General features: G+C 43.8%; 1 protein-coding gene across 4 annotated transcripts in view; it reads right to left on the bottom strand.

Moving 5' to 3' along the window:
* The window catches only part of LOC112241939 (fibroblast growth factor 12), a 141,441-nt gene that overhangs the window by 23,910 nt on the left and 93,938 nt on the right, over positions 1-23,593 (bottom strand). For 3 of the 4 annotated variants that reach the window (XM_042300004.1, XM_042300002.1, XM_042300003.1), the window contains 2 exons: positions 12,845-12,955; positions 5,048-5,151 (listed from right to left, as the gene is read on the bottom strand). In XM_042300004.1, coding sequence (XP_042155938.1) covers positions 5,048-5,151; positions 12,845-12,955 — 215 coding nt within the window. Of the gene's footprint in view, positions 1-5,047; positions 5,152-12,844; positions 12,956-15,727; positions 16,872-23,593 lie in introns of those variants that run through there. The other variant, XM_042300001.1, reaches the window with a different exon arrangement.

Below are 23,593 nucleotides of genomic sequence, written 5' to 3'. Positions count from 1 at the left end.
GAGATGTTTCGTATTGCGTCAGATAACAATATTGACGAATACGCTGATTCGGTGTGCGAGTTCATTAGAACGTGCGTTGAAGATGTCGTTCCCATAGCAACGATTAAAACATTCACTAACCAGAAACCGTGGATTGATGGCAGCATTCGTGTGAAACTGAAAGCGCGAACCACTGCTTTTAATCAGGGCAAGGTGTCTGGTAACATGACTGAATACAAACAGTGCAGCTATTCCCTCCGCAAGGCTATTAAACAAGCTAAGCGTCAGTACAGAGACAAAGTAGAATCTCAATTCAAAGGCTCAGACACAAGAGGCATGTGGCAGGGTCTACAGTCAATCACGGACTACAAGAAGAAATCCAGCCCAGTCACGGACAAGGATGTCTTGCACCCAGGCAGACTAAATAACTTTTTTGCCCGCTTTGAGGACAATATAGTGCCACTGACATGGCCTGCAATGAAAACATGCGGTCTCTCCTTCACTGCAGCCGAGGTGAGTAAGACATTTAAACGTGTTAACCCTCGCAAGGCTGCAGGCCCAGACGGCATCCCCAGCCGTGCCCTCAGAGCATGCGCAGACCAGCTGGCCGGTGTGTTTACGGACATATTCAATCAATCCCTATACCAGTCTGCTGTTCCCACATGCTTCAAGAGGGCCACCATTGTTCCTGTTCCCAAGAAAGCTAAGGTAACTGAGCTAAACGACTACCGCCCCGTAGCACTCACATCCGTCATCATGAAGTGCTTTGAGAGACTAGTCAAGGACCATATCACCTCCACCCTACCTGACACCCTAGACCCACTCCAATTTGCTTACCGCCCAAATAGGACCATAGTACCCTCCAAGCTCATCATCAAGCTCGAGACCCTGGGTCTCGACCCCGCCCTGTGCAACTGGGTACTGGACTTCCTGACGGGCCGCCCCCAGGTGGTGAGGGTAGGCAACAACATCTCCTCCCCGCTGATCCTCAACACTGGGGCCCCACAAGGGTGCGTTCTGAGCCCTCTCCTGTACTCCCTGTTCACCCACGACTGCGTGGCCACGCACGCCTCCAACTCAATCATCAAGTTTGCGGACGACACAACAGTGGTAGGCTTGATTACCAACAACGACGAGACGGCCTACAGGGAGGAGGTGAGGGCCCTCGGAGTGTGGTGTCAGGAAAATAACCTCACACTCAACGTCAACAAAACTAAGGAGATGATTGTGGACTTCAGGAAACAGCAGAGGGAACACCCCCCTATCCACATCGATGGAACAGTAGTGGAGAGGGTAGCAAGTTTTATGTTCCTCGGCATACACATCACAGACAAACTGAATTGGTCCACTCACACAGACAGCATCGTGAAGAAGGCGCAGCAGCGCCTCTTCAACCTCAGGAGGCTGAAGAAATTCGGCTTGTCACCAAAAGCACTCACAAACTTCTACAGATGCACAATCGAGAGCATCCTGGCGGGCTGTATCACCGCCTGGTACGGCAACTGCTCCGCCCTCAACCGTAAGGCTCTCCAGAGGGTAGTGAGGTCTGCACAACGCATCACCGGGGCAAACTACCTGCCCTCCAGGACACCTACACCACCCGATGTTACAGGAAGGCCATAAAGATCATAAAGGACATCAACCACCCGAGCCACTGCCTGTTCACCCCGCTATCATCCAGAAGGCGAGGTCAGTACAGGTGCATCAAAGCTGGGACCGAGAGACTGAAAAACAGCTTCTATCTCAAGGCCATCAGACTGTTAAACAGCCACCACTAACATTGAGTGGCTGCTGCCAACACACTGACACTGACACTGACTCAACTCCAGCCACTTTAATAATGGGAATTGATGAGAAATGATGTAAATATATCACTAGCCACTTTAAACAATGCTACCTTATATAATGTTTACATACCCTACATTATTCATCTCATATGCATACGTATATACTGTACTCTATATCATCGACTGCATCCTTATGTAATACATGTATCACTAGCCACTTTAACTATGCCACTTTGTTTACATACTCATCTCATATGTATATACTGTACTCGATATCAGCTACTGTATCTTGCCTATGCTGCTCTGTACCATCACTCATTCATATATCCTTATGTACATATTCTTTATCCCCTTCCACTGTGTATAAGACAGAAGTTTTGGAATTGTTAGTTAGATTACTTGTTGGTTATTACTGCATTGTCGGAACTAGAAGCACAAGCATTTCGCTACACTCGCATTAACATTGGCTAACCATGTGTATGTGACAAATAAAATTTGATTTGATTTGATTTTGAAGAGTAATATATATGCCAATTATGTGATGATCCGACCGCATTCTGTCCCCTATCAACACATTTTTTACTTTTGTTGCCAGAGAGAATGGTATAAGAAAGTAGTCAAGACGACTAGCTTGATTAAGCCTCCGCCATGTATATCTCACTAGGTCAGGGTATTTAAGTCTCCATATATCTACTAATTCCAATATATCTATGACATTCATGATTTCCTTAAGTGCCTGAGGGTGATAGTTTGTAGTGTGATTTCCTTTCCAGTCCATAGAGGTATTTAAGACCATATTAAAATCTCCCACCATAATAATAGAGTCTAGTGTTGCTTGTAGAGTTGATAAATTCTTATAAATATTTTCAAAGAAGCTTGGATCATCATTATTCGGACCGTATAGGTTAATAAGCCATATCTGTTTATTGTCCAATAACATATTTAAAATAATCCATCTACCTTGATAATTTGTTTGGACAATTTGCACATTTGGATCAAAATGACTTAATTAAAACCATCACCCCTTTTGAATTTCTTTGCCCATGGGAGAAATATATTTCGCCCCCCCAGGACTTTTTCCACAAAACTTCATCTAAAATTGTTGAATGGGTTTCCTGTAAACAATATACATTATATTCCTTCTCTTTTAGCCAGGTAAATACTGATAGTCTTTTCTTATTATCTGCTAGGCCATTACAATTGTAACTGGCTATACTTATTTCACCACTTACCATAATGAGACAACTTTCAATTCTATTTCTCAAAATATATGTTTGTAAACGTACCATTAAAAAGTAACATGATGATTGAGTGACTATATAGCTGTGCCATGATATTTGCATTGCTACTAAGTAAACCTCCAATTGGTCCCCACCATTCTACCCACTAAAAGCCCTCCTCATCCCGAGCTGGGCCGTCATCCCAATTCCCGGCAGACCACCACCGACCCCCCGCATCCCATAGCCCTGAACAGACTGGGATCCATCCTTTGAAAAGAGCACACAGTGCCATTTACCGAATTGAAGTATATCAACTGCCAAATGCATTTCCATCACCCTCACCTCGATTTGTATTATATATAGCTGTGGACCATCCTTTATTGTCCCTAACATATTTTACTCCTTCGCAACAGTTGTGGGATACACACATACACCCACACACACTCAACCCACACACACTCAACTCTTTCCCCCCACACAACCATAAACTCACATTCTCAACAGTTGCACCATCCCAGAGCCCATCTCAAGAAAGGTCCTGATTTACAAATGCACTTACTGTTGCAGCTGCACGAGAAGGCCTGCAAGACCGCGCAAAAAAAATGGGCAGAAATTGAGAGATTTTATTAACCATTGTCACATCCTAGATGGAGGTCAAATGTACCTTTTCCCTGAAACACCCACAATACGGTCACCCGTATTGACCATATTCCCAAGCATCTTCATGCAGTCAGACTTTTGATTTTGTGCCACCAGGGTCACAATAATATACCCCCTCTCTGAATGTCCGAGTGTGACCCCCTCCCCATGGGTTACTGCAGCTAGTGTTTCCAGCACTGCCACTGCCTGGGTGGGGGCACCCCACCTGAATCCCCACCAGGGGATTCATAACTTCGTTCTGTCCGCCATTACCTGTCTGCCATTACCTGTCCGCCAAAGAGGAATTTTTTATGCTGTTTGCTGTTAATTATTAGTATCTTTCATACAAATCTTAAACTTGTGACCCATTCCATGCATCTGTTTGTCATGAACATCCAGGAGGATGGACTTTGCTATAAAATGCTGTGGCTCAATTCCACTCGTTGGGCTTCTCAACGGATCACCTACTGGTGGGTCGATAAGCTTCATTATTGCAATAAATAATAAACGTTATTAATATGTTTTGAATAAAGCAATTGACCTGGTCTCTCCTCATTATTGATTAGGATTTCTACGACAGGAATGAGTGTATTATGGTCAGAGGGCATTAATGAAATCGCAATTTAGAGAGCTGTTGCTATGTGTGTGTGTGTGTGTGTGCTGTACGATATCTCATGGTCTCCAGAGAACGACCCAAAAACAAACTGGGAAAATATGGGCCCGTATTTATCAAACATTTCAGAATAGGAGTGCTGATCTAGGATCGGATTATCCCTGTCCATAATAATCTGATTCATTAACATCTAAAAACAAAACTGATCATAGATCAGCACACTTAATCTGAGACACTTGATGAAAACGGCCCTGAAGAAAGGATTATATACCACTAGACTGAAGGAAGAAAAGGTAACATAAGTGAAGTAAAAGGGAACATGAGAAGAGGAGGGAGGGAAAGGAGGAAGAGGAAGGAACAGATAGAATGTATGGATGGAAAGGAGGATGATAACAGGGATAAAAAGAGGATAGGACTTCACTGAGGCAGACACTAAATAGCCATTATCCATAAATAACCCAAAATAGACAGGAGACTGAATCCCAAATGGCACCCTATTCTCTATGTAGTGCACAAATTTTGACCAGAGCCAATGGGCCATGCTCAAAAGTACTGCACTATGTAGGGAATAGGGTGCCATTTGGAACACAAAAAAACAGTGTTCAAATGCAGACCTACAGTGAATCTACACTGATTTGGTCCACAGTACTAAGTCAGTAATATCCAGTACAACAAAAATACCTGTTAATAAAGTTTTTCTAAACTGTAGAACAAGTTTTAATATATCCAGAATATAATTAATCACACACACACACAAACAAAAAAAACACACTCAGTCTGTCAGGTATAGTAAAAGAGGCAGGACTTACTGAGGTGTAGAGGAAGCCCTCTCCATTCATGGCTGCGTAGAGGCCGGCCTTCACCCCCTGGATGGCTACCACCCGCAGCCCCACCGGGATGAGGTTAAACAGAGCTGAGGGGAGAGCGAGAGCGAGAGCGAGAGGGAGAGAGAGAGAGAGCGGGAGGAAAAGAGGAAGACGGGAGGAGATATAATGGGAGAGAGAGATAGAGGGATCAGGAGAAAGAACACTGACTTGAATGGATCCTTTAATAAAGGTCACAGTGTATTCCTAACCATCTACCCATTTAAATACCCTAGTGCTCATACATCAAAGCACTGTGTGACTTTTGAATTTCGGAAGGGTGTTGACTGAATGGAAACCAGGTTCAGTGTTATCTGGGGGTCATTGTAGTGAATAAGGTAGGACGTGGAAGAAAAGTGATCTATGGTGGATCTTTGGATGAATAAGGGAAAAGACTATAAGCGAATCAGATAAAAACCTCAGGTGTAGGAGGGAATGTGCCATTCAATTTCACTCAGTGAAAATTGACAGGCTCCTTGGTCGGCTCACAACCAAGGGTAGGTAACAACGCATCGGCCACGCTAATTCTCAACACAGGGGCCCCTCAGGGGTGTGCGTGCTCAGCCCCCTCCTGTACTCCCTGTTCACTCATGACTGCACGGCCAGGCACGACTCCAACACCATTATTAAATTTGCCAATGACACAGTAGTAGGCCTGATCACCGACAACAACGAGACAGCCTATAGGCAGGAGGTCAGAGACCTGGCCGTGTGGTGCCAGGAAAACAACCTCTCCCTCAATGTGATCAAGACAAAGGAGATGATTGTGGACCACAGGAAAAAGAGGCCCGAGCACGCCCCCATTCTCATCAACGGGGCTGCAGTGGAGCAGGTTGAGAGCTTCAAGTTCTTTGGTGTCCACATCACCAACAAAATAACATGGTCCAAGCACACCATGACAGTCGAGAAGTGGGCACGAAAAAAACCTATTCCCCCTCAGGAGACTGAAAAGATTTGGCATGGGTCCTCAGATCCTCAAAAAGGTTCTATAGCTACACCATTGGGAGCATCCCGACTGGTTGCATCACTGCCTGGTATGGTAATTGCTCGGCCTCCGAACGCAAGGCACTACAGAGGGTAGTGCGAACGGCCCAGTACATCACTGGGGCCAAGTTTCCTGCCATCCAGGAATACCAGGCGGTGTCAGAGGAAGGCTCTAAAATTGTCAAAGACTCCAGCCACCCAAGTCATAGACTGTTCTCTCCGCTATCGCATGGCAAGCGGTACCGGACCGCCAAGTCTAGGTCCAAGAGGCTTCTAAACAGCTTCTAACCACAAGCCATAAGACTCCTGAACATCTAGTCAAACCCCACCACTGCCACTCTCTGTTGTCATCTATGCATAGTCACTTTAATTAACTCTACCTACATGTACATACTACCTCAACTAACCGGTGCCCCCGCACATTTAACCGGCACTTGTTACTTACTTGTTACTATTATCTCTTATTCTTATCTGTATTATTTGAAACTGCACTGTTGGTTAGGGGCTAGTAAGTCAGTATTTCACTGTAAGGTCTACACCTGTTGTATTTGGACCATGTGACTAATACAATTTGATTTAATTTGAAATTGTCTTTGGAGGCAGAAAAAAAGTAATGCATAACAGAAGCCAGGAGAGAAGCGAAGCAAGAGCCCAAAAATGGTGTGTGTATGTCTGAGCACTATGGGGGTGGATCAAAACAAATGCTTGACGGAGTGGAATAAGTGTGAGTGTATGCGTGTGGGATAAAGAGACTGAGAAAACATGTTAGAAATGGCTGCGTAAGTGTGTGTGTACTCTGTTCAGAGGCATCATGCCCATAGGTCAGTGGAAGAGTTTTAGCTGCCAGTGATAGGCAGCACTCGCAGGAGGTATGTTTGTAAATTAATTTGATCAAGCTATGTAGCTTAATGATTCCTTCTTGATGAATAAATAGATGAGAACGTTTTATTGTTTCTCTGTAATACTAGCCACCTAGCAATGTTATGAAGATGGCTTTAGCTAGCCAGGTAGATAGGTTCTCAATCTCCCAACCTCATAACTAGCTACCAAGCCATTTCAGGCTATCAATCAAGTTACAGTAGCTTGTCTAACTACATGTAACTGCCAAAATAAAGGAAACACCAACATAAAGTGTCTTAATAGTAGGGCCACCACAAGCCAGAACACCTTCAATGAACCTTGGCATGGATTCTACAAGTGTCTGAAGACACCATTCTTCAACGAGAAATTCAATCATTTGGCAGTTCCAGAATCTCCCACAAGTGTTCAATTGGGTTGAGAACTGGTGACTGAGTCAGTCATTGCATATGGCTTACATCGTTTTCATTCTCATCAAAACATTCAGTGACCACTCGTGCGCTGTGGATTGGGGCAGAGTCATCCTATGGGGATATAACCATTTAAGACAAAATAATGGTCTGCCCAACATTTTTATACATGAGCCTAAGCATGATGGGATGTTGATTAACTCAGGAACCACACCAGTGTGGAAGCACCTGCTTCCAAAATATATTGAGTGTACAAAACATTAGGAACACCTGCTTTTTGCATGACAGACTGACCAGGATGACTTCAGCTGAAATATATGATCCCTTATTGATGTCATTTGTTAAATCCACTTGAATCATTGTAGATGAAAGGGAGGAGACTATTTTTTTTAACCTCTTTTAAGCCTTGAGACATGGATTGTGTATGTGTGCCACTCAACGGGTGAATGGACAAGACACAAGATTTAAGTCCCTTTGAACAGGGTATGGTAGTAGGCAGAGGTGGGACCAAGTCATTGTTTTACAAGTCACAAGTAAGTCTCAAGTCTTAGCACTCAAGACCCAAGTCAAGTCCGAGTCAAGTCTCAAGTCCTAAACTTTGAGTTGAGTTAAAAACAAGTCATAATGTGCTCTTCACCAAATGTAATATCATTTCATATTTTTAACATGAGTAATATAATAGTACATTACATTTACGCAAATCATTAATGCTTTTAAAAATATATACACACAGTGGGGCAAATATGTATTTAGTCAGCCACCAATTGTGCAAGTTCTCCCACTTAAAAAGATGAGGCCTGTAATTTTCATCATAGGTACACTTCAACTATGACAGACAAAATGAGAGAAAAAAAAATCCAGAAAATCACATTGTAGGATTTTTAATGAATTTATTTACAAATTATGGTGGAAAATAAGTATTTGGTCACCTACAAACAAGCAAGATTTCTGGCTCTCACAGACCTGTAACTTCTTCTTCAAGAGGCTCCTCTGTCTTCCACTCATTACCTGTATTAATGGCACCTTTTTGAACTTGTTATCAGTATAAAAGACACCTGTCCACAACCTCAAACAGTCACACTCCAATCTCCACTATGGCCAAGACCAAAGAGCTGTCAAAGGACACCAGAAACAAAATTGTAGACCTGCACCAGGCTGGGAAGACTGAATCTGCAATAGGTAAGCAGCTTGGTTTGAAGAAATCAACTGTGGGAGCAATTATTAGGAAATGGAAGACATACAAGACCACTGATAATCTCCCTCCATCTGGGGCTCCACGCAAGATCTCACCCCGTGGGGTCAAAATGATCACAAGAACGGTGAGCAAAAATCCCAGAACCACACGGGGGGACCTAGTGAATGACCTGCAGAGAGCTGGGACCAAAGTAACAAAGCCTACCATCAGTAACACACTATGCCGCCAGGGACTCAAATCCTGCAGTGCCAGACGTGTCCCTCTGCTTAAGCCAGTACATGTCCAGGCCCGTCTTAAGTTTGCTAGAGAGCATTTGGATGATCCAGAAGAAGATAGGGAGAATGTCATATGGTCAGATGAAACCAAAATATAACTTTTTGGTAAAAACTCAACTCGTCGTGTTTGGAGGACAAAGAATGCTGAGTTGCAATCCAAAGAACACCATACCTACTGTGAAGCATGGGGGTGGAAACATGCTTTGGGGCTGTTTTTCTGCAAAGGGAGCAGGACGACTAATCCGTGTAAAGGAAAGAATGAATGAGGCCATGTATCATGAGATTTTGAGTGAAAACCTCCTTCCATCAGCAAGGGCATTGAAGATGAAACATGGCTGGGTCTTTTAGCATGACAATGACAGTGGCTTCGTAAGACAGTGGCTTCATAAGAAGCATATCAAGGTCCTGGAGTGGCCTAGCCAGTCTCCAGATCTCAACCCCATAGACAATCTTTGGAGGGAGTTGAAAGTCCGTGTTGCCCAGCAACAGCCCCAAAACATCACTGCTCTAGAGGAGATCTGCATGGAGGAATGGGCCAAAATACCAGCAACAGTGTGTGAAAACCTTGTGAAGACTTACAGAAAACGTTTGACCTCTGTCATTACCAACAAAGGGTATATAACAAAGTATTGAGATAAACTTTTGTTATTGACCAAATACTTATTTTCCACCATAATTTGCAAATAAATTCATAAAAAATCCTACAATGTGATTTTCTGGATTTTTTTTTCTCATTTTGTCTGTCATAGTTGAGGTGTACCTATGATGGAAATTACAGGCCTCTCATCTTTTCAAGTGGGAGAACTTGCACAATTGGTGGCTGACTAAATACTTTTTTGCCCCACTGTATATGTCACTGGTCACCCCCAAAGCCAATTCCTACTTTGGCCACCTTTCCTTCCAGTTCTCTGCTGCCAATGACTGGAACGAACTGCAAAAATCACTGAAGCTGGAGACATATCTCCCTCACTAACTTCAAGCACCAGCTGTCAGAGCAGCTCACAGATCACTTCACCTGTGCATAGCCCATCCAACTACCTCATCCCCATACTGTTATTTATTTAATTATTTTGCTCCTTTGCACCCCAGTATCTCTACTTGCACATTCATCTTCTGCACATCTACCACTCCAGTGTTTAATTGCAATATTGTAATTATTTCGCCACTATGGTCTATTTATTGCCTTACCCCCTTATCCTACCTCATTTGGACACACTATATATAGACTTTTTCTACTGTATTATTGACTGTATGTTTGTTTATTCCATGTGTAACTCTGTGTTGTTGTTTGTGTCGCACTGCTTTGCTTTATCCTGGCCAGGTCGCAGTTGTGAATGAGAACTTGATCTCAACTAGCCTTACTGGTTAAATGAAGGTGAAATAAAATAAATAAAAATGCATACATTTTTGTATGGGTGGCCCCAGCAGAAATCGAGCACAGGATCCTGACGTTGCAAGTACTATGCTCTACCAACTTAGCCACACAGGACAGTGATCCCTGCATTAACTGTTCTCCTTGCATCACCCTCAGCTCCTACCTCATTTATCCTAAGATGCTCATAACTTGAAGGGATTTGGAAAAATGTAAAAGGCAATGTTCTCACTATCATGGTGACTGCAGTCACGGGAAAAGCTGTACATGTCAGCTCAATTGGAAATGACCTTTAAAAAAACGAAATTGTCAGCTGTCCACAGCACTGCACTATGGATCGAGTACATGTCCTAAAAATGTTTTTAGGCTATACAGTGTTTGTTCACAATTACATTGTTTACAAACAATGGATTTAAGAAATCTTATATTTAAGGTGACAGTTGAACTACGCTCATGAAGCATTTATCAATTATATTCTTTAAGAATCAATGGCTATGTATCAAATAATTTATTATAGGTCCAAAAATGTATGTACCAATCCCATATTGTCCCTTTAACATCATATCCTTAAAACCCTCCTAAGACTTGGCAGCATTTCTCACCACTGCTTCCTGGATTCTGAGCCAAAGCCCAGAAAATAAAGCACTTTAATTTCGGCAGCCCATAAACCTCATGTTAACGCCAACATTCAAATCAAATTTTATTTGTCACATACACATGGTTAGCAGATGTTAATGCGAGTGTAGCGAAATGCTTGTAAGGATTTTTTATGGAACTCCACAATGCCAATCCTCACAAAGCAGAGCTGGGACGATCATTCATGGATCACGTAACAACGCTAAGCCTATCGGATGCACTGATGTGGGCTAGGCAGATAAAAGTTGTTGTTTTTAAACGGAGAGGGATAGGTGATATAATCCGCGAGGACACAAATCCAACGGGGTAAGGAGGGGATGCAAAAATAGTCCAGCATCGTGAGTGGGTGCAACTGAGCTCCTGTGTGAAGAAGGAGCCCTCTGGCTACACAGCTCACCAGGCATTAATCCTCTCTCTCTACACGAAAACACATATTGTACTGTACACCCACCATACATCCACTCTGAAAAAGCACAACTGGGCAGGCGGCTGCCTGTCATTTTGGGCCAGGAAACAAGATACTTTTTGGACCAGCTACAACCTCTCCTTTCCTCTCTTCTCTTCTATCCTCCTCCTCTTATCAGCCCTTTTTACATCCTCTATTCTCTTGCCCCCATCTTTTCCTCTCTTCCCCTCCTCTTATCAGCTTTCCTCTTCTCTTTCCTCCTCTCCTTTCTTCCTCTCTCCTCTCTTCATCTCATAGAGCTCATTGAGTTTACATCACTTCCTTCTGACTTCTCTATTCCATCTATCTCTTCAAAATGAGTAGGAGATGTGAAAGAAATAAGCCCAACATATTGCCAGCTGTTTCTTCTTCTATTCTCCTTCCACTAAAGCTCTGGAGACTCATATGCTGTGATCTTTTCCTTCTGATACAATGAGAGGCCTTCTTCTTCTTCTTCTCTCCCCCTGGTACAGCAGAGGAGAAAGGGGAGGAAGTTTGACTTTTCTTTGCTGAATAGTTTTTTGTTCAGCAGAGTTACTGTGGGAACTATGGCTGCCGTCACCCACTCTTCTCTACAGTTTCACAACTGCCAGGTACAGTAGGTAATATCGCCCCTGCAATACAGTATGTGCTGCAGCACTAACACACACTCTGACATAGATAGGGTAAAAAGTTGTTGTGTGTGAGTCAACCAAGCACACAGGTTAACTACTTACTTAATACTCTTCATATCTATTGAGACAGGTTGGATGTGTAGTCCTCTGTGGCTCAGTTGGTAGAGCCCAGCGCTTGCAATGCCAGGATTGTGGATTCGATAGCTTGGACCACCCACCATACAAAAATGTATGCACTTACTGTATGACTCTAAATCACTTTGGATAAAAGTAACTTACAGGGCCAACCCTTTGCTCTGGACATCAACTTTATCTGTCACTTTAGTGTCTGTCTGTTTGTGCGCGTGTGTGTGTGCGCGCACAACGTACACAAGTCACGGTGTACATGCACGTAACTTGTGTACCTCCAGGCTGATACTGCATGTAAGTCAGGGAGGGGACAGATCCCCTTCCTGCCAAACGGATGGAGGGGAATGATCCTGGCCCAACAGTTAATAGATTGTTTGAGAAAACAGAGTGGAGAGCAATGACAATTATAGTTGGGGTGAAGCGGCCCGCCTAGCTTAGAAATACAGCGACAGAGTGCGGGCCATCCATCACTCCTCTCTACTCAACTCCACTCTTTTCAGTGTGTCTGCACAGATGTAGCTGGTCACACACAGAATTGTTTGTGAAGATGACACAAACGTAACCCTGTTCGACAGGTGTGTGAAGGTAATGCAGACAGGTGTGCGTGGAGTGGTGAGGCTTGCACAGGTGATCTCTGTGGAATTCTAAATTGTGGTTTGTTAATATCCATGTACACTATCATGATGAAATGGCATTTGTTATCGTAACGGCTAGACATTTTTTCGTACTCACGTGACCTCACCAGGACAAAATGTATTGTACTTTAAGATTGTATGATAGGAGATGTGCATGTTGGGAATTGTAATGTGTGTCATATAAACTCACTGTAGTCGCTGTTCTCGTCCTTGGTCCCATTTATGGTGCCGTCCGGCTTCATCTGCAGGTAGAAGCCCTGCTCGCTGAACAGTCGCGTCACAATGCCCTTCAGCTGCGGCTCTGCAACACAGCACAACAGGGATAAGGGTTAGCTAGCTGCTTGGGTCATGTTCATTAAGCACCAAACATAATAAAATGGACTGAAACAGGGAGGAACTACCTGAATGTCTCCAATAAGAATAGTCATTTTTGTTTTCCATTGCAATGAACAAGGCCCAGGTTACTAAGACACCAAAACACTTGAATGCCATGCCCTCATACTCTTAATACCATTGTCAATGATTGGGGAGAGACCAGCAAAAACTAGACTATAACTAAGGCCCAGAGCACTTCCTGGTCTGGTCACGTGATCTGGAAAAACTCTTGGTCTTATAGTGTAAGCCTTAGTTAGTACCCATTATTGCAGTACCGTGTGATAGGCTACATAATTAATTAAATGCCATGTGATACATGTGATGACACAGAAGCAAACAATGCCTCCCATCATGACAGAGGCAGACAGATTCTCGAGCCACCTCCTCAGACCATCACTCAATGGTAAAGAGAATAAAAAGAGGTAAAAAAGAATAAAAGGAAGAGGTTAATCACGACAGTACTTTAGGGCCATTCAGAGCATGCAGATACCAACATAACACTAAATCAGTGAAAAACCATCTCCCAGTCTTATAGATAAAAAAGGTTCAGTTGGTGGATCAAAACCGAACCAAAAAACAAACGGCCTAAGAAGCCACCTCCAAATCATGAACAGGGCACCCAATGTGGGACAGATAAACTTGGCACTACAGCCGCTTGACGCCCAAATCATGCAGGAAGAGACAGAAGACTAAAATACAGCACTATTTAGAGCAAGTCGGTGTGCCAGTTAAACGCTGATGATGAGGCAGACCCAGTGGATGAAAGAAACACTGAAAGGTGGGGGGATACGTTAAATAGGATGCAGAAGTGTGTGGTCTGCATCCTCTCATCTATCGGTGATAGATATGATACTCTTAAACCTCTGTCTAACTTGCTTGTAGCCGAACTGTGAGAATTGGCCCATTGGTGGATCAATAAAGCATTCTTCACCAACAATAGTTCACCTTAACATGGACACTGATAGCTCTGGTCTAGGTCGTTAGTGTGCCTTCCTTCACTTCATGTAATGGAGGAACCCGCACAACAACAATTTATTATATTTTTTTGTCTTTTTTCACATGATGAGCTTAGAATAATAAGTTCACATTTGCAGTTTCAGATGTAAGAAAACTTCACAATTGTAAGTTCACATGTGTGGGTGAAATAGTGTTTCCTCTCCTCACATGTGAAAAGGTGGTGTTAACATGTGGAATGTGGAATTGCATATTCTGTAAAAAGGTTACTTAGCCTAGCTGATCATACAACATAATAATTTCTTACTTCTAAGCTCATCCACTCCATTATTATTGTAGTCCTCCATAGTGTTGCATTGATATACATGTATACTTAACACTACCACAAGGGAGATGTATTCGGAGTGTTATTGCTGCAGGCACCACCTAATTTCTTCGTACATTGGTCCGTGATTGTTGGATGAAGCCCAGTGAAAAGAACAGAGAAGCTAGCTCTCTGTGTCTCCTTATTTTTATCCTGTTTGTTGGTTTCTACCCATGGTTATGTTAAAAAATATATAGAGATATCATGTTTAACTAAACGGTGTTGAGTTCTGGTAATTTTCATGTATAATTGAATTGTTTTGACCAAGTGAGGTTTTCACATTTACATGAGTGTAGCCAAGCTAAGTCGCTAGCAAGCTAGTTATGTTTGTATGCAAGTCAATGAGAACAAGATGGCGTTTCTGAAATATAGTTTATTTCCATTAAATGTTTTGGCTCTTAAATAGTTCCATTTGGTTTTTTTTACAAACAAGAGCTCATATTGAGTGTATTTAAATGTGTACATATGAACCACGGTAATTATATGTATTTTACAAGGTTACTTTCTATGAAATGTGTATCTAATCATTGCATGTTAATTGCTAACTGCTAGCTAGCTTAGTGAAAGGTGATAGCTATCCTTCCATTTCGTCCTAGCTAGCATCTGTTATTGTTAGCTGTCCATTGGTTTTTGTTACATTTACTACACCGGCCTAAACTAAATATTTATGTATTTGAAAATGTGAATGTGTTTGCTTTTGGAATTAATGTAAACAGATACTTTTCTACAAAGAAATGTATTTTGAATCAGGTCTGTCTGAGCTCAATCAGTTAACTGGAGTTAGCTTTTTGTAATTTTAGTGCACAATTTTTTTTAAATTGCGATTAATCTCATGAAAGCAACGAAAATCCATTATCTATACAGCTCAAAACAACAATGCAATGTCAAAACAAGTTGACATTGAGGTTTCCATTTTTCTAATCAATACTTTGGATATAATCAACGTCAACATTATTGTAATGCTTTTTATATAAAAGAAATTCTTAGATTACAACTTAATTTGATCAAATTCTGAATTTGCGATTATTCGTGACTAATCACAGCATACCCTGTGATTATCTGAATGTATATTATTTTTTTACTTTCAGTTTTCTTGAACGTTTGCTAAGCTGCAGAACGATGTACTGAAAGACACCATTTCCCAAAACGTCCTTGTACTGTATGTTCTTGAACAGACTAAGATATGTTTGCTCTGCTCAGTGGGTGTGCGGGGTGTGGCTTGAAGCAACGGGTTAAGTATTTAAAGGGAAGCAGTGCATTATTATACCACAACCCAACCCCTCCCCGTTTCTCCATGGTCGTTCAGTACAGTGGCCTTTAAATTGAACGTTCTATTACGTTTTTATGTACTGAACGCAGAGCTGCTCTGTGGTCACTGACCTGGTTTCCTGCGGACTGGTCTTTTCTTGCCGCTGCAGAACCGAACTTTGCTGAAGACCGTAAATATATGCCTCTCGCACAAGGAGCGGGGGTCTTTGCTGGGACTGGTGCGCCGTTTGGAAGTGGCGACCTTTTCGCTGTTTCCCTCTCTTGCTTGACGTTTCTGACGAATCAGGGAGCTGGCGAGCGCCGCCGCCATCTCCCCGGTAGATTAACCTGAGTGTAGACCACTTGAATCGTCTCAAAATCTTCTATGAGCGAGATGTTGTCAAGATATTGCTGAGGGTGCTGATTATGGCTGGTCCAATGCATGAGGTTGCATACGTGCGCCATGATGACAAATATGTAGGTAAGGTGAATAAAATGATAAATTGCTGAATGCTGAACTCAAACATATTTGTCATCCAAATAATGGAAACATCGATATAAATATAAAATATTGCACTGGCAGTCTTTACAAATAGGTAGGCTACTATATCTCTAAATACATTAATTCATAAATGTATATTGTGCAGATGTGTCCAAGGTATTGCTCTTTATCTCCAGTCCAGATTATTCCCAGGTATCCAGATAAAATGTCCCGTAAATAGTTTCATTATCCATCGTTTTCATTCCTCTTAAATTTCCAGTGCTCGACATTCCACAACTATCTGAGTGCAGTGGCAGCAGCGTACTGGATGTGCGCGGACACACTGCTCACTCACTAGCCCCGCAGCCCGCGGACGGCATTGTCTTTCGCTCAACTACGGGCTCGACACGCGAGCCCCAGGTAAAAAATAATCCAAAATCGAAAACCCAATGTTCTCTGGAAAACGGAGAGTCACAACAAATTGGAGGACCGTCGGAAATCTATGTCGCCTTCATAATCACAGGTAATGAGTATCCTAAACTGACATAATTCAAACCCATTGGTCACACACTGGTTGAGTCAACGTTATTTCCACGTATATTCTTTCAAATTAATATGAACCAATGTGAATTGACGTATGTGCCCTGTTGGAAAAATCTAAGCACAAATCTCACGGTAGCCTGTAGTGAAAAGTACCATCAGAGCAACTGGTGAAGCCTGCTCTTCGTCGCCCGGTTTGCAAGCAGCCTTTCTTTTTCTAACTATGCAATCCTACGTGGTTGTGGTTCGGACAAGGAATTCTCGGAGGGCTGAGAGAAAGAGAGCGAGAATAACTTTTTTTTTGTGCCAGTGTGTGTGAGGGAGAGAGAGCAGGAGGGAGGTTAAGAGAGTTAGCGAGAGGGGGGGGGAGGGGGGCGGGATTGTAAACGAAAGCGATGGTGGGCTGCTTCGCAGGAGGTGCGCCAGCAGTTTACATGTGTTCGGTAACATAATTTTACCAAAGGCAATGAGAAAGGCAGGTCTCCATCACGCAAAGTTATCCATACTTCCTGGGCGCAATATAGCCTGGGGATGAGGTAAAGCAAACCTAGCCCCAGTGGTGTAAATTAAGTAAAACTACTTTATGATACTACTTATGTCGTTTTTTGGTATATGTACTTTACTATTCCTTTTTTGACAACTTTTACTTTACTTCATCCCTAAAGAAAATAATGTACTTCTTATGTACTTCCATACATATCCCTGACTCCCAAAAGTACTGAATACATTTTGAATGCTTAGCAGCACAGGAAAATGGTACAATTCACACAGGTATTAACAAAACGGCCCTGGTCATCCGTACTGCCTCTGATCTGGCAGACTCACTAAACACATGCTTTATTTGTAAATGATGTCAGAGTGTTGGCTATCCAAAAATAAAAAACAAGAATTGTGCCGTCTGGTTGGCTTAATGTAAGGAATAAGAAATGATTCATACTTTTACTTGTAGGGCTACTTTTTAGACTTAAGTATATTTTAGCGATTACATTTACTTTTGATACTAAATAAATGTAAAACCAAATACTTTTAGACTTTTACTCAAGTAGTATTTTACTTGGTGACTCACTTTTACTTGAGTCATTTTCTATTAAGGTATCCTTACTTTTTCCACCACTGTCTAGCCCCTAGGCTAGTAACCTGTATCTATACCTGTAGGGAATATTGAATGATCCCAAATGATCCATCGTATCTCCCAGAAACGTTTTCAACATACATCTGTAAAATTATAGTCTAGAACCTAAAGCTTTGCTTGTCTTCCTCTCAAGCTTCCATGTCTTCTCCCTGGACCTCAATGTCCACCTCTTGAACATCAGACTGAGGCCTCATCTTCACTGTCACTTTCCAACCTTGTTGAGGACGGCTCATTGTCGTCCTCAAAAAGCATCAAATTTGCCTGGATGGCCACCAATTTTTCAACCCTTGTATTTGTCAGCCTGTTGTGTATGTGTTCCCAAACAAGGACCAGTTGCGCTCTGAGGTGGCTGATATTGGTGGGATTTGGAAGATGGAGGCAATGGAGAAAGAGCCTCAGATCTACAAAGTCCCTTCCACCAGGTGGCTGATGAGACATGCTGGCACGACTGCCATATTGCTTCTCCATCCCAAAGCCCTTGCTTGGAAGTGTACTTCGCCAGACTGCCAAGAACCTTGCCCTCATCCAGGCCAAGGTGGTGAGACACGGTAGTGATGACACCATAGGCCTTGTTGATCTCTGCACCAGACAGGATGCTCTTGTCAGCATACTTGGGGTCCAACATGTACGCTGTGGCATGTATGGACTTCAGGCAGAAGTCTTCACGCTTTTTGATGCATTTCAGAACTGAAGTTTCCTCTGCTTGGAGCAACAGTAAAGTAGGCAGGGCAGTTTGGATTTCTTCTTACATCTGCAAGCGGAGTCTGAACATCAGACAGGATGGCATTGTCTCCCTCAATCTGTGCAATGGCTACTGCTATAGGTTTCAGGAGTTTCAGGCTGCTTACCACTCTCCCAAAATACATCATCCAGGAGGATCCTGTTGATGGGGCTGTCCATATCGGCAGACTGTGATATGGCCATTTCTTGGTGAGACAAACATGATGACAACACCACCCCAATGGGTGTTGGTGGGCAGCTTCAATGTAGTGCTCTTATTCTTCTCACTTTGCTTGGTGAAGTAGATTGCTGATATAACTTGATGACCCTTCACACACCTTACCATTTCCTTGGCTCTCTTGTAGAGTGTATCCATTGTTTTCAGTGCCATGATGTCCTTGAGGAGCAGATTCAATGCATGCATGTTCTTAGCATTGTCTGTCACCAGTGCAAATACTGTTTGAAGTGATTCTGTTAGCTGTGTTGTTGGCTAGCTCCTCTGAACAACAGTGTCCTGACGAGTGAGCACATTTTCTATGCCAAGCAAAATGAGTTACTTTCATAAACAGGGCAATCTCTTGTCATAGCAGATCACTTAATATTCCTATCACTCATTTGCCCTGAATGATAGGTCGGTTGTGGAAGAGCTTCGTAATTCTCATGTTCTAGCAACTGAGACAATTCTATCCAGTGCGGCTTTTTTAAGGTTCCAGCATGTGACAAGCATGCAAGTGAATCCTTAGCTGAGGCCGCCCGAGGCGCGGGAAGCTGACCTTTATTTAAACAGGTAGGCTAGTTGAGAACAAGTTCTCATTTACAACTGCGACCTGGCCAAGATAAAGCAAAGCAGTGCGACAGAAACAACAGAGTTACACATGAAATAAACAAGCGTACAGTCAATAACAAAATAGAGAAAAAAAAGAAAGTCTATATACAGTGTGTGCAAATGGCATGAGGAGGTATGGCAATAAATAGGCCATAGTAGCAAAGAAATTACAATTTAGCAGATTAACACTGGAGTGGATGATTGTGTGTAAGTAGTGATACTGGTGTGCAAAAGAGCAGCAAAGTAAATAAAAACAATATGGGGATGAGGTAGGTAGATTGGGTGGGCTTTTCACAGATGGACTATGTACAGCTGCAGCGATCAGTTAGCTGCTCAGATAGCTGATGTTTAAAGTTAGTGAGGGAAATGTAAGTCTCCAGCTTCAGCGATTTTTGCAATTGGTTCCAGTCACTGGTAGTAGAGAACTGGAAGGAAAGGTGGCCAAAGCAGGTGTTGGCTTTGGGGATGACCAGTGAGATATACCTGCTGGAGTGCTATGGGTGGGTGTTGTTGTCGTGACCAGTGAGCTGAGATAAGGTGGAGCTTTACCTAGCATAGACTTAAATATGACCCGGAGCCAGTGGGTCTGGCGACGAATATGTAGCGAGGGCCAGCCGGCTAGAGCATACAGGTCGCAGTGGTGGGTGGTATAAGGCACTTTGGTAACAAAACGGATGGCACTGTGATAGACTGAATCCAATTTGCTGAGTAGAGTGTTGGAAGCTATTTTGTAGATGACATTGCCGAAGTCAAGGATCGGTAGGATAGTCAGTTTTAAGAGGGTAAGTTTGGCGGCGTGAGTGAAGGAGGCTTTGTTTTGCGAAATAGAAAGCCGATTCTAGATTTCATTTTCGATTGGAGATGTTTGATATGAGTCTGGAAGGAGAGTTTGCAGTCTAGCCAGACACCTAGGTACTTATAGATGTCCACATATTCAAGGTCGGAACCATCCAGGGTGGTGATGCTAGTCGGGCATGCGGGTGCAGGCAGCGATCGGTTGAAAAGCATGCATTTGGTTTTACTAGCGTTTAAGAGCAGTTGGAGGCCACGGAAGGAGTGTTGTATGGCATTGAAGCTTGTTTGGAGGTTAGATAGCACAGTGTCCAATGACGGGCCGAAAGTATATAGAATGGTGTCGTCTGCGTAGAGGTGGATCAGGGAATCGCCCGCAGCAAGAGCAACGTCATTGATATATACAGAGAAAAGAGTCTGCCCGAGAATTGAACCCTGTGGCACCCCCATAGAGACTGCCAGAGGACCGGACAGCATGCCCTCCGATTTGACACACTGAACTCTGTCTGCAAAGTAATTGGTGAACCAGGCAAGGCAGTCATCCGAAAAAACCGAGGCTACTGAGTCTGCCGATAAGAATATGGTGATTGACAGAGTCGAAAGCCTTGGCAAGGTCAATGAAGACGGCTGCACAGTACTGTCTTTTATCGATGGCGGTTATGATATCGTTTAGTACCTTGAGTGTGGCTGAGGTGCACCCGTGACCGGCTCGGAAACCAGATTGCACAGCGGAGAAGGTACGGTGGGATTCGAGATGGTCAGTGACCCGTTTGTTGACTTGGCTTTCGAAGACCTTAGATAGGCAGGGCAGGATGGATATAGGTCTGTAACAGTTTGGGTCCAGGGTGTCTCCCCCTTTGAAGAGGGGGATGACTGCGGCAGCTTTCCAATCCTTGGGGATCTCAGACGATATGAGAGAGAGGTTGAACAGGCTGGTAATAGGGGTTGCGACAATGGCGGCGGAAAGTTTCAGAAATAGGGGGTCCAGATTGTCAAGCCCAGCTGATTTGTACGGGTCCAGGTTTTGCAGCTCTTTCAGAACATCTGCTATCTGGATTTGGGTAAAGGAGAACCTGGAGAGGCTTGGGCGAGGAGCTGCCGGGGGCAGAGCTGTTGGCCGAGGTTGGAGTAGCCAGGCGGAAGGCATGGCCAGCCGTTGAGAAATGCTTATTGAAGTTTTCGATAATCATGGATTTATCGGTGGTGACCGTGTTACCTAGCCTCAGTGCAGTGGGCAGCTGGGAGGAGGTGCTCTTGTTCTCCATGGACTTCACAGTGTCCCAGAACTTTTTGGAGTTGGAGCTACAGGATGCAAACTTCTGCCTGAAGAAGCTGGCCTTAGCTTTCCTGACTGACTGCGTGTATTGGTTCCGGACTTCCCTGAACAGTTGCATATCCCGGGGACTATTCGATGCTATTGCAGTCCGCCACAGGATGTTTTTGTGCTGGTCGAGGGCAGTCAGGTCTGGGGTGAACCAAGGACTGTATCTGTTCTTAGTTCTGCATTTTTTGAACGGAGCATGCTTATCTAAAATGGTAAGGAAGTTACTTTTAAAGAATGACCAGGCATCCTCAACTGACGGGATGAGGTCAATGTCCTTCCAGGATACCCGGGCCAGGTCGATTAGAAAGGCCTGCTCACAGAAGTGTTTTAGGGAGCGTTTGACAGTGATGAGGGGTGGTCGTTTGACTGCGGCTCCGTAGCGGATACAGGCAATGAGGCAGTGATCGCTGAGATCCTGGTTGAAGACAGCGGAGGTGTATTTGGAGGGCCAGTTGGTCAGGATGACGTCTATGAGGGTGCCCTTGTTTACAGAGTTAGGGTTGTACCTGGTGGGTTCCTTGATGATTTGTGTGAGATTGAGGGCATCTAGCTTAGATTGTAGGACTGGCGGGGTGTTAAGCATATCCCAGTTTAGGTCACCTAACAGAACAAACTGAGGCTAGATGGGGGGCGATCAATTCACAAAATGGTGTCCAGGGCACAGCTGGGAGCTGAGGGGGGTTGGTAGCAGGCGGCAACAGTGAGAGACTTATTTCTGGAGAGAGTAATTTTCAAAATTAGTAGTTCGAACTGTTTGGGTATGGACCTGGAAAGTATGACATTACTTTGCAGGCTCTCTCTGCAGTAGACTGCAACTCCTCCCCCTTTAGCAGTTCTATCTTGACGGAAGATGTTATAGTTGTGTATGGAAATCTCTGAATTTTTGGTGGCCTTCCTGAGCCAGGATTCAGACACAGCAAGGACATCAGGGTTAGCAGAGTGTGCTAGAGCAGTGAGTAAAACAAACTTAGGGAGGAGGCTTCTGATGTTGACATGCATGAAACCAAGGCTTTTTCGATCACAGAAGTCAACAAATGAGGGTGCCTGGGGACATGCAGGGCCTGGGTTTACCTCCACATCACCCGCGGAACAGAGAAGGAGTAGTATGAGGGTGCGGCTAAAGGCTATCAAAACTGGTCGCCTAGAGCGTTGGGGACAGAGAATAAGAGGAGCAGGTTTCTGGGCATGGTAGAATATATTCAGGGCATAGTGCGCAGACAGGGGTATGGTGGGGTGCGGGTACAGCGGGGGTAAGCCCAGGCACTGGGTGATGATGAGAGAGGTTGTGTCTCTGGACATGCTGGTTGTAATGGGTGAGGTCACCGCATGTGTGGGAGGTGGGACAAAGGAGTTGTCAGGGGTATGAAGAGTAGAACTAGGGGCTCCATTGTGAACTAGAACAATGATAACTAACCTGAGCAACAGTATACAAGGCATATTGACATTTGAGAGAGACATACAGCGAGGCATACAGTAATCACAGGTGTTGAATTGGGAAAGCTAGCTTAAACAGTAGGTGAGACAACAGCTAATCAGCTAGCACAACAACAGCAGGTAAAATGGCGTTGACTAGGCAACGGGGCCGACAGATAAAACATAAACAAGCAGAATGGAGTACCGTGATTAATGGACAGTCCAGAGTGCATCAGCTATGTAGCCAAGAGATCAGTGTCCAGGGGGCAGCGGTGGATGGGGCAGGGAAGCTGGACTGGCGAGTGTTATCCAGGTTGAAAAAAAAGTTAACAATGACTAAATAGCTTGTAGCTAGTTAGCTGGTTAGCTTCTGGAGGTTCTTGAGTGTGTTCTAAAAATTAAAAATAATAGCGATTCCGTATCACATTGGGTGAGGCAGGTTTCCGGAAAGGTATAAACAGATTAAAAATCAAGAAGAGATAGAAAGTAAATATGGGTCCAGTGAGTGTTTGGGACGCGGCGATTTAGACGGTTAGCAGGCCTGTGCTAACAAGCTAACAGTTCGTAGGCCCGGGCTAGACAAGCTAGCAGTTAGCAGGCCTGTGCTAACAAGCTAACAGTTCGTAGGCCCGGGCTAAACAAGGTAGCAGTTAGCGGACCGGGGCTAGACAAGCTAGCAGTTAGCAGGCAGAGTTTAGCAAGCAGGGAGATAGCGAGGGCTAGAGAGTTGGCCTTTAGGGGACGTCGCGATGGGGTGAGTCTGTTTATTC

The sequence above is a fragment of the Oncorhynchus tshawytscha genome, linkage group LG17 (assembly GCF_018296145.1).
Source record: "Oncorhynchus tshawytscha isolate Ot180627B linkage group LG17, Otsh_v2.0, whole genome shotgun sequence".
NCBI classification, from domain to species: Eukaryota; Metazoa; Chordata; class Actinopteri; order Salmoniformes; family Salmonidae; genus Oncorhynchus; species Oncorhynchus tshawytscha.
This window is presented reverse-complemented; position numbering and strand designations above follow the sequence as displayed.